The 12,323-nt window shown below is 46.2% G+C and overlaps 1 protein-coding gene across 1 annotated transcript in view; it reads right to left on the bottom strand.

Annotated features, from left to right (window-relative positions):
• LOC138566820 (thialysine N-epsilon-acetyltransferase-like) overlaps window positions 1-12,323 on the bottom strand; it is a 238,396-nt gene that overhangs the window by 166,883 nt on the left and 59,190 nt on the right. Inside the window, exon 2 of the mRNA XM_069644497.1 lies at window positions 12,187-12,238. Within this exon, the coding sequence (XP_069500598.1) occupies window positions 12,187-12,238 (52 nt within the window). The remainder of the gene's footprint in view (window positions 1-12,186; window positions 12,239-12,323) is intronic.

The following is a 12,323-nucleotide window of genomic DNA, read 5'->3' as shown; positions in this document are numbered from 1 at the left end:
ATTAGGAGAGTTGTTTTAACGCATATTATTCAGCGAACACTTTATTTGCACTTTTGTATCCATAGGTTTGTTATTGCTAGCCACATTATAGCCAGTGGTACTGTGCCTGTGCCCCACCACCACATTCCTCTTGGTATGGATGTGGCATTTCCCTGGAGACCTTCTGGAGTGACTCTGTCAGCCTGTGTTCTGCTGTTAGGACTAGCTGAGGCGTGCCCCCTGCTGCTGGAGCCTGACCCTCTAGAGTCCCCCCTTGCTGCTGTTCACCCTGGCAATGATGGGCCCACTGCATGAAGTTGTAGTGGCCCCTTGATGTGAGGTGAGCACGTCAGGTTCCAGCAATCTATACTTGTAAGTATTTTACAGGTCCTGGGCAGATCCCTGCCTTTGCAGCCGCTCTGGGTTGTCTGCTACCTCTATGGTTTTCACCATGCATATGCCCATTTTATTCATATACATATGCCTAAACTTGGATTAATGTGTTTTGCTTAACCCTGTTGCAGTACAGTCTGCAATTTAAAGGTGGCGCTGCACTCACTTTTCCATCGACTCCCATTATGTGATTTATTGGTACAATGTCCTTTTGCCGACAGTAGTTTGATGGAATTTTTTACTGAAATTATTCCATCGAAAAAAACTCATTGAATTATATATGGGTGGGTGGGTACGGGGTTAAAAGGGGAGAGGGACCGGGTTAGGTTTATAACATAGGGAATTGGGGGGATCCCCAAAATAAAAAAAAGAAATATAAAAATTCGAGTTTTTCAATGGCATTAAAGCCTCAACTTTTGCATGTGCCAGATTAGGGCTTGACGGAAGCCATAGAAACCATCAGTAATGCTGGGCAGGCACTGCAAGAGCACTCTTCTTCCAAAAGCCCTGTTTAGCACATCTAAAAATAAATAGTTTAAATAGGCACCACACCTTTTAAAATTAGCATTTCCTAGACTGCAGCACCACTTTTCTAATTTACTGAAAGTTTAAGAAAACTTTATTAAATTAGAAAAGTGGCGGTCCTAAGTCAAGCTCACCGTGTTTCGAAAAAAAGAATAGATTTTAGCAGATTTTGCTGCTGGAAAGCATAACATCTCCCCTCAAATTCATCCACCTATCTTATAGTGGTAGTGCTAGAAACTGGAGGGGAGAATGTCTGCTTTCTTCACTACTTTTATCACAAGCGCAGAATCAGGCCCTCAGGGTTTACTTCAAGTCATACATGTAGAAAGTGTTCAGAGAGAAGGGAAAAAATAAATATTCAAAATTGTATGCATTAAGCTGTTCGAATAAAAACAAAAAAACCTTGATTGAATAGTTTGCATTGAAAATTGCACTGCACAACATAAGTGAAAAAACACTCACTGTTTGTTTCATTGCAAATCTGTCCACTCTGTGCCAGTGCTATAGGTTGTGCTATTTATACAAAAGGGTTGCTAAAGTAAGCTGATTTCTAAAGTGTCTTGTTTGTTCCTTCTGGAGGCCAGCATTCATTTTGTATTCACTTAGATTTGCCTGGAATGTGTATTCTGACCAGAGTTTCTGCCATTCAGTATTTGCTACCCCATTCGGTCTATGCCAGGCTGACCTTACCCTGTTTGGTCACTAACTCAGGCAAGGAATCACAGGTAACACATATATTCACTTTCCCACCACTACGTTTATGTAGACGCAAAATTCTCATTCTCCATGAATCCTTCCAGGAATGGTGAGCTGCTTCAAATCAACATGTTTACAATAGTGCAGAACCACAAATACCAACTCTGTGCAGGTCGGTTTGTATTGGAGGAAACTGAAGGCAAGTATTTTCAATTCCCCGGTCTGGGATATTTGCTTACATTTTCCCCCCAGATGCACCTGATAAGGCAGGCCACAACTACCACGATAAGAAATTCCTGTCGACCACTATTAATAACGCTACCCTATACCGGTCCGATGAGGTACTCGAGCCTTCGATATTCAAGCTCGCATCTTTGCGGCATCCAACAACACAGCCAAACGTTTCAAAATCTATAAGGAGCTGGCCAACCCTACAGCAACCTCATCCTCTATTGCTCCCACCCAGGCCCTTTGCGGTGCACCGGCTGCTCACTTCACAGCCAAAATGCAAGACATCCTCTCCTTTCTCTCCTCCGCACCCACTCATGTACCATCATCTCCTGGGCACCCCTCAACCGCCCACCACCCCCCCCATTCTCTCCTCCCTCTCCGGTCACAGCTGAAGTGGTTTCCAGACAAGCCCGGTCTATGAAAGCCTCCTCCAAACAGGTGGACCATTGCCCCTCCAAAACCATCAAGAACAACATTTACTCTCTAGCTCTAGCCTTGGCAGACCTTTGCAAACTCTCCTCTCCACTGGAGTCTTCCTCACTTCCCTCAAGCATTCTCACGTGTACACCCTCTGCTCAAAAAACCCTCTGCCGACCCTTCTATTCCAGCTAACTATCGCCCAATCTACATCACTCATTTCCAGGGCAAATTCCTGCAGAAGCTGGATATCTCTCAGTTTACCATCCACACCGAATCTGTTGGTGGTTTCATCACCATCAGTCTGGCTTTAGATCATCCAGAGGCACAGAAACTGCTCTTTTGAACACCTGTGAAGACTGTCTCTCTAACCTTGACTCCAACTCTCCCTCTGTCCTCATTCTCCTTGACTTCCCCTCTGCTTTTGATACAGTAAACCACAACATCCTGATCCACCGCCTCCGGGTTACTCTGGGAATGACAGATCAGGCCCTGGTGGGGCATGCGTCCTTTCTCTCTGACCGTCCTTCCCAGGTGGAACTTAGGTCCTTTCTCTCCGCTATCACTCTCTCTACTTGTGGTGGCCCCCAGGGATCTAACCCTGGTTTTTCAATGTCTACATGGCCCCTTTGGCTCCTTTGGCCCACATAATCTCTGCCTTCACCTTCAACTTTCAGAGTTATGCGGATGACACACAGCTCTCGTTCAGACTACGCACTGTCTCTTCCTCCCCCTCACTCATTCCTGACTGTCCGCAATTCATTCCTGGTGTGCTGCCAACAAGCTCTGCCTGAATGCCAGCCAGACAGAGATCGTCCTCATTGGGACCCCTGCTCCCATTTGCCCACTGTCACTCTGGCCAGACTCCCATGGTCCTGCGCCCCCACCCACCAGTGAGGCAAAAAACCTGGGTGTCATCTTCAACTCCACTCTCTCCTTCTCTTCTCACATGTCTGACATGTCCAAAAAGTCTCACTACTAGCTGCACCTCCTCAGAGGTATTCTTCCTTTTCTCCCCTTCTCCCAGAGGCTCACCGTCTCCAGAGCCCTGGTTCTCTCCAGACTGGACTACTGCAACAGTCTTATCTCAATCTTCCTACTTCTACTCTCCGACCTCTGCAGCTTATTCAGAACGGAACGGCTAGGCTTATCCTTGGCCTCAAACCCAGGCACTGCATCGGCGCTGAAATCACTCCACAGGTTCCCCGTGGCTGTAAGGATCAAGTTCAAGTCCCTCTGCATAGTCCACAAGGCAAGGCTTTCTGGGGACAGGGCCCTTACTATCGACTACACTCTCTTCCCAAATCATCTCCTTCTAGAGCCCTAAACTCTGCCTCTTCCAACTCTCTGTGGGTGGGCCGCTACAACAAACAGAGATTTGAGGGTGGATCCTCATACTCTGCAGATGCCTCCCTCTGGCGCTACCTACCTCTCTCGGACTTGAGCCAGACCTCCTTAAGTTCCGGAAACTCCTCAAGACCTACCTCTTCTCTTCCTCTTCCTCCTCCTCCTCTCCCTCTCCCCTGCTAACCTCCTTTCTACTCACTTCTTTCCCTCCCTCCTTCTCTTCCCCAATCTGCTCAGTTAGCTGACTGGTCGCCTGGTACACTTCCAAAGCCTCACAGGTCCCAGGCTCCCCCGCCAATCCTGCACTAGCCTCCAGGCCGCCACACTCTCCCTGGCACTATTGCAATATGCACCACGTGAGGGGCACCCACTCTGCACTCAACCCAGGCCCCTGCAGGACTGGGCACACTTGTCCCCATTTCCCTCCCTAGCACTTCCTGTTTTCCACGCTTGCACGTTCCTTGACCTTGAATATTCTAGACCTTGCAAGTCTATCTGTCCGGTCCTTCCTCCGTCTCCCCGCCCCAGCTTGGGTTTGCTTTAAATACTCATGCATAGGTGCATTAATGCCAAACTACCAAGCAGCCTGAAATGTGGCCAAGGCCAGCACTGTAGTTTATTGATCTGTATACTCCTCTCCCTCTCCCGCCCATTGTCCCTCACTCTGTGCCAAGCACTTCACTAGTATATATGCCTCGGGCCTAGCATGCTACCTATTGCTGTAAATCATTCGGCATCTTCAAGGGCTAAATATGACGACTGTACTCCCTTGTTCCCTTCCCGCCTTGAAGCGATTCACTTGTGTATAAGCGCTCTACAAGTAAACAATTAGAAATAAAAAATTACAATTACTCTGTCTTGTGTAGTGAAAGCCCAGAACACTGAAGGCTAATCTTCTGTCCATTACCGGTGGAAAAATGCATAATCACGACCCACCCACACACTGGTTGAAGGTGTGGCTCATGAAAATACTGAGTTTGAAGATTTACTATTGTCATCAAGGCGCCGTTCTAGCCTTCACTTTCCCTTCCACAACAATAACATACATGATGAAACAGAAGTGCTCCTGCATTTGGTGTGCCATAGACGTTCTTCAGTGTCTTAAAGCCCTTTACCCTCAAATGCTCCTGTTTCTACAGCTCATGTCCAAAGTAAGGTCGAACTTAAGATTCTGCCAGGGTTTACTTGGCCTACATATCCAGATATAGTAGGATCCCCTCATCTGTCCTCGCAAAGGATCATCAAGAAATTCATGAAGGGCCTTCTACGTACTTTTCCGCTGGTGTGAAAAATCACACTCGAGGGAAAATAAACAGGTGGTGGATGCAGCATGTGCCAGCTTTTTGATTCTTTGCATAAAGGGGGTGGCCTTGGTGATGGCCGACACTTGGCAAGGATTGGGTTGAAGCACAGGTTCTCTCAGCCAATTAGCCATAGACGTTTTTCTCAAAGACAAAATGCTTTTACTCCTACTAAAAGTTCCTTTTGACTTTCACCTTGATGAGATGGAGGCCTTACCAACTTATTGTGGCAATGCATAGTCTCCAGCTGATCAAGAGCTTCATCCCCTTGATGTCAAACAGACTTTGAAGTACTTTATAAACATAAGAAAAAGCTTTCACAAACCCAATCAGTTGTTTGTGGCCTTTGATCTGGCCAATAGGGGCTTGATTATCTTCAAACAAGGTCTTTTTAGATGGTTCTTCTCCACCGTCACCTTATTCCACAAAAAAGTCAACAGACAACAGGCTGGCGTCACTAGGGGATTTGTGGTTTTGCCGGACATAGGACTGCTAAATCCATTGGCTTTCCCAATGCTGTTTTTTTGTTTTGTATAGAGAATGTAAAGACTAGTAGTAACATGTCCTTCAATTTAATGGGATCAATGTTAAATATATATTATCAAAACATGGCTATTCAATACATTCTAACCAATATTATCCTGAAATGCTTAGGTCGGTACTGTAACTACTTTTGTCTCCCGAACTGTGTTGCCTGTATGATATCTAATTATGCAACTAATCCAACCTGTATTGTAACTTCCTCTGTAACCAGATAAGCACTCCTATGTAACCTACGCCGTGGTACCTACCTACCTTGGGCGTGTAACAAATGCTATGAGTAAATGACTATCTAAACAGAGGGAGCAATGTCTGCCTAAACAAAAGCAAAGCTGTTGTGGTTGTAACTAAATACTTGTGTAACGAGGGCCAGTTTTTGTAGTTCAATGTGACATGGTTCCAGAGTGAGACTACTGCCAAGCCATTGAAATAACATCAAAAAACGACAGTGTTTTGAGCAAACAGATCCGAATTTGACAGCGGTGGACTGATAGACATGCTAATTATACGTTTCATTGGAAGGCCATCTGTGTTGATTTTCCGTCTATTTTGAAGTTGCTTTTTGTCCCAGAACACGTCAAGGGATTGTTTTTTCGTCGTTCTAGAAAAACATTAAACTGAAATCTAAGCGCATGCTTTGGAAAAGGTGTAATTTAACAGAAATGTTCAGCAGAGACAAATGCAGTATGCCTCCAACACTTCTATTTAAGTTGTATGCTTGTTGCGCTCTGCAATAGAGGACGCTTATGAGATTTTTATAATGTTTACTGTAAAGTCAGCCAGCAGTGGTTAGATCACCAGACTGTTCTATTAGAGCAGGGTGGCTTCACAGAAACTATGTACAGGATCTTGGGGCATCCCAGTAACCTGTAGGGATTTTTCGTCCCTTCACGCTATGATCATAACATACAGGAAACAAGGGGGAACTAATAGTGCCCCAGCATAACATATAGTGCCTGGATCATAACATACAGGAAACAAGGGGGAACTAATAGTGCCCCAGCATAACATATAGTGCCTGGATCATAACATACAGGAAACAAGGGGGAACTAATAGTGCCCCAGCATAACATATAGTGCCTGGATCATAACATACAGGAAACAAGGGGGAACTAATAGTGCCCCAGCATAACATATAGTGCCTGGATCATAACATACAGGAAACAAGGGGGAACTAATAGTGCCCCAGCATAACATATAGTGCCTGGATCATAACATACAGGAAACAAGGGGGAACTAATAGTGCCCCAGCATAACATACAAGGAACAAATAGTGCCTGGATCATAACATACAGGAAAAAAGGGGGAACTAATAGTGCCCCAGCATAACATACAAGGAACAAATAGTGCCTGGATCATAACATACAGGAAAAAAGGGGGAACTAATAGTGCCCCATCATAACATAGTGCCTGGATCATAACATACAGGAAACAAGGGGGAACTAATAGTGCCCCAGCATAACATATATGGATCATAACATACAGGAAACAAGGGGGGACTAATAGTGCCCCAGCATAACATATAGTGCCTGGATCATAACATACAGGAAACAAGGGGGAACTAATAGTGCCCCATCATAACATACAAGGAACAAATAGTGCCTGGATCATAACATACAGGAAAAAAGGGGGAACTAATAGTGCCCCAGCATAACAAACAAGGAACAAATAGTGCCTGGATCATAACATACAGGAAAAAAGGGGGAACTAATAGTGCCCCAGCATAACATACAAGGAACAAATAGCGCCTGGATCATAACATACAGGAAACAAGGGGGCACTAATGGTGCCCCAGCATAACATATAGCGCCTGGATCATAACATACAGGAAACAAAGGGGAACTAATAGTGCCCCAGCATAACATATAGTGCCTGGATCATAACATACAGGAAACAAGGGGGCACTAATGGTGCCCCAGCATAACATATAGCGCCTGGATCATAACATACAGGAAACAAAGGGGAACTAATAGTGCCCCAGCATAACATACAAGGAACAAATAGTGCCTGGATCATAACATAGAGGAAACAAGGGGGAAATAATAGTGCCTGAACCATAATTCACAGGAAACTGGGGGAACAAGTAGTGCCCAGATCATAAAATACAGGTAACAAGGGGAACTAATAGATGGTTCACAGCGTCCAGAAAACAAGGGGAACTAATAGTGCCCCGACCATAATGCACAGGCAACAAGGGGAACTCGTAATTGCACGGACCTACCCCGGCTCCCAGTTATCCAGCACCCCGCTAGCTTCCCTATCAATACCCAGCATGCTTCTTGCCCTCTTCCACATTCTCAAGGTTGGAGGGCCAAGAACACTCTTTCTTTACTGGACAGTCTCATGGCTATGGCACCCAGCATGCTTCTTGTTGTATTCAAGGAAATCATGCTTATAGCGCCCACCTTGCTTCTTGCTTTACTGGGGAAACTCATGGTTCCAGCATCCAGTATGCTTCTTGGTCTACTTGATAGTCACAGGGTTATAGCGCCCAGCATGCTTCTTGGTCAGCTTGATGGTTATAGCGCCCAGCATGCTTCTTGGTCTGCTTGATAGTCACAGGGTTATAATGCCCAGCAAGCTTCTTGGTCAGCTTGATAGTCACAGGGTTATAGCGCCCAGCATGCTTCTTGGTCAGCTTGATAGTCACAGGGTTATAGCGCCCAGCATGCTTCTTGGTCAGCTTGATAGTCACAGGGTTATAGCGCCCAGCATGCTTCTTGGTCTGCTTGATAGTCACAGGGTTATAGCGCCCAGGATGCTTCTTGGTCTGCTTGATAGTCACAGGGTTATAGCGCCCAGCATGCTTCTTAGTCTGCTTGATAGTCACAGGGTTATAGCGCCCAGCATGCTTCTTAGTCTGCTTGATAGTCACAGGGTTATAGCGCCCAGGATGCTTCTTGGACTGCTTGATAGTCACAGGGTTATAGCGCCCAGCATGCTTCTTGGTCTGCTTGATAGTCACAGCGTTATAGGGCCCACCTTGCTCCTTGCTTTACTGGAGAAGCTCATGGTTCTAGCATCCAGTATGCTTCTTGGTCTGCTTGATAGTCACAGGGTTATAGCGCCCAGCATGCTTCTTGCTTTAATGGAGAAGCTCCTGGTTCTAGCATCCAGCATGCTCCTTAGTCTGCTCGATAGTCACAAGGTTATAGCGCCCAGCATGCTTCTTGGTCTGCTTGATAGTCACAGGGTTATAGCGCCCAGCATGCTTCTTAGTCTGCTTGATAGTCACAGGGTTATAGCGCCCAGGATGCTTCTTGGTCTGCTTGATAGTCACAGGGTTATAGCGCCCAGCATGCTTCTTAGTCTGCTTGATAGTCACAGGGTTATAGCGCCCAGGATGCTTCTTGGACTGCTTGATAGTCACAGGGTTATAGCGCCCAGCATGCTTCTTGGTCTGCTTGATAGTCACAGGGTTATAGCGCCCACCTTGCTTCTTGCTTTACTGGAGAAGCTCATGGTTCTAGCATCCAGTATGCTTCTTGGTCTGTCTGATAGTAACAGGGTTATAGCGCCCAGCATGCTTCTTGGTCTGCTTGATAGTCACAGCGTTATAGGGCCCACCTTGCTCCTTGCTTTACTGGAGAAGCTCATGGTTCTAGCATTCAGTAAGCTTTTTGGTCTGCTTGATAGTCACAGGGTTATAGCGCCCAGCATGCTTCTTGCTTTAATGGAGAAGCTCATGGTTCTAGCATCCAGCATGCTCCTTAGTCTGCTCGATAGTCACAAGGTTATAGCGCCCAGCATGCTTCTTGGTCTGCTTGATAGTCACAGGGTTATAGCGCCAAGCATGCTAATTGGTCTGCTTGATAGTCACAGGGTTATAGCGCCCAGGATGCTTCTTGGTCTGCTTGATAGTCACAGGGTTATAGCATCCAGTATGCTTCTTGGTCTGCTTGATAGTCACAGGGTTAAAGTCAGGGTTATAGCGCCCAGCATGCTTCTTGGTCTGCTTGATAGTCACAGGGCTATAGCGCCCACCTTGCTCCTTGCTTTACTGGAGAAGCTCATGGTTCTAGCATCCAGCATGCTTCTTGGTCTGCTTGATAGTCACAGGGTTATAGCGCCCAGCATGCTTCTTGGTCTGCTTGATAGTCACAGGGTTATAGCGCCCACCTTGCTTCTTGCTTTACTGGAGAAGCTCATGGTTTTAGCATCCAGTATGCTTCTTGGTCTGCTTGATAGTCACAGGGTTATAGCGCCCACCTTGCTTCTTGCTTTACTGGAGAAGCTCATGGTTTTAGCATCCAGTAGGCTTCTTGGTCTGCTTGATAGTCACAGGGTTATAGCATCCAGTATGGTTCTTGGTCTGCTTGATAGTCACAGGGTTATAGCGCCCAGCATGCTTCTTCGTCTGCTTGATAGTCACAGGGCTATAGCGCCCACCTTGCTCCTTGCTTTACTGGAGAAGCTCATGGTTCTAGCATCCAGCATGCTCCTTAGTCTGCTCGATAGTGACAGGGTTATAGCGCCCAGCATGTTCCTTGCTTTTAGTCTCAGGCTTGCCCAGTGCCCAGCTTGCCTCTCACTCTAGATCGAGGGATATAGCAGCTCGTTATGCATCTAATCAGTTCCAATAAGGATATAGTGCCCTGCACTGTCTGCACCCGAGGATATAGCATCCACCTTATTCTGCCTCTTGCACCATGCCTCCAGGACAAAGTAAACAGCACGCATGCAACTTGATGTCCATGAATGCAGCACCCAGCATAGGTTCCACGCCATCATTTCAAGAGGCCGGATGAACCACCCGACATCATGCCAGTGGTAGAATCTGTCCATTGGAGTCCCCAAAACACAGTTGTGGGGTCATGTGTGAGAGGTCATGCGGATTCTCTTGTAGAGATCATCTAATGCCGACTCACCTGTCCACAAATCTGAAAAACCCCCATTGATTGCAAACACATTCATCCTATTCTTAAACAAGGCGACTGGCTTCCTGTCAAAGGATCAAGGCGCTTTGCCTTTGGGAGCATGAGTTTCAACTGCAATGTCTCTCCTTTAGCTATTCAAAATGCTTCCATTGGCACCTGGGACGGCAGCTTCTCTGTGCCAAGAAAGAAAGAATCAAATGTTTTTACGCTTTTACTTAATCTGCCAAAAAGAAGCTCCCTCACGGAGCATCTCTGACGACATCCAGGTTTAGTCTGATAACAGTGGACTCGTAATCATATATAGAATTGCAGACCTCATGCTCCCGTCATAAAGACTCCCAAGCATGACAGGCACTGAGAGGCTCGACCTGCAGCCTCCATCTTAAAAACTGTAGCACGTCCACTTTTGATCACACAGTTTTAATAGATATTACGTGAATGAACTTAAAAAGGAACTTCGCACACATGTTCTCTATGCAAATTACTCATCATTGTCACAAGAAAAATATACAGAAAATACTCATTAGTAAGAGGATCTAAGGAGGATTTCAGTGTTTTAATGCTTTGAGTCACACAGAACTCTGGCAAGCGCAAGGACAGCATCAGAGAAACTAAAGATGGCTGTGTCATTCATCAAACAATGTAGTCATCCTAATCGACAAGTGGGTTTAGTATAACACGATCGAGCAGAAGGCGGGGCCAATAGACACTCATCAGGAAACAACAGCAGATTAGCTTATGACTGAGGTTATTAAAGCTGCAAACTACAGACACGTTTGATTTTATCGTTGGTGGCATTATTATGGTACTTATTGAGCGTGGACCTAGCTTCGAGAAGCAACAGAGTGCTTTACAGAGATATACACCAATACAGATAGTTATATAACAGAACAGCTATACAGAGAGGCGTAGGGTACAGAGGAGGGGTACAGCTGTACAGGGTGACAGGGCGAACAGCATCTAGCGAGTCATGTGGCGCGAAGGGCAACATGATGGCCTAGGTGTTGAGGAGGAGATATTCCTTGTAGAGGTGGGTCTTGAGTTATTTTCTGAATTGTAGGAGTTTGGGGGAAGAGTCTGATGCTGACCAGGAGGAGGTTCCATAGTCTTAAGGCGTAGGTTTGTTTTCTGGTCCTTTCCTTTTTGCAGCAGTAGATTTCAAGTCTGCACTTGTTCTGTCTTCTGGTGGTGCGCGGTCTGGCGGAAATGCAGTTTCTGCGAGGTAATTGGGTGACTGATGATGCTGCAACACTTGCAGGTGATTTGTGCTTGCAGTGGGAGCCAGTGAAGGTCAATGAGGGTCGGGGTGATGCGATTGTATCTGCATAGACTCTTCATGAGGCGTGCGGCCGCGTGTAAACATCTCAGGGTCACAAGGGAGGACGAAGGGAGGCCTTTGAGGAGTACTTACCCCCATCCAGAGCTTGAACAGTGGATGTAACGCTGTCCGGAGGGAGGAAGGGCTCGACTGTTCGCAGGAGGGAGAGCGGATATCGAGCTGTCGGAGTTTACTTACCTATGTCTGTCTTGAAGGAGAGGTTTTTGTCAATGTGGAACCCGAGGGACTTGGTATAGGAGGCGAGCTCGGGTAGTAGCGGCTCACCGCATTAAACATTTCTAATGATGTATCTATCCTTGACAGATTAAGTTGCATTGCATTAAACACAAGCTACCCCACGTTCGAGCCCAAGGGCATCAAGCCCACAGAACCCATCTTAAAAAATCACCCCAATATATCATTGTGATCTGGGCCATTTGCCCCCTTCAGCATGCCTTATTTCCAGCTCTACAGTATCACACCACCCTCTATTCTGACACTTGCCACCGATGAACCACTGTTAATGCTTCTACTTATAGCAACACATAATTACTTTACTCACTTTCTTCTGTAATTTTTATGTGTCCGGAAGCTTTTTCATATTCCGCCAACTCCTGTAGTAGAGAAAACAAACAACATATTCAATATCCTCCTCAATATCTAGTACATTTTCCATCGCTGTATTGATGCTGATGGCCG

This window comes from Ambystoma mexicanum, chromosome 1p (genome assembly GCF_040938575.1).
Source record: "Ambystoma mexicanum isolate Mex_15411 chromosome 1p, UKY_AmexF1_1, whole genome shotgun sequence".
Classification (NCBI taxonomy): domain Eukaryota; kingdom Metazoa; phylum Chordata; class Amphibia; order Caudata; family Ambystomatidae; genus Ambystoma; species Ambystoma mexicanum.
The sequence above is the reverse complement of the archived record's forward strand: the minus strand, read 5'-3'. Positions and strand labels throughout refer to the sequence as shown.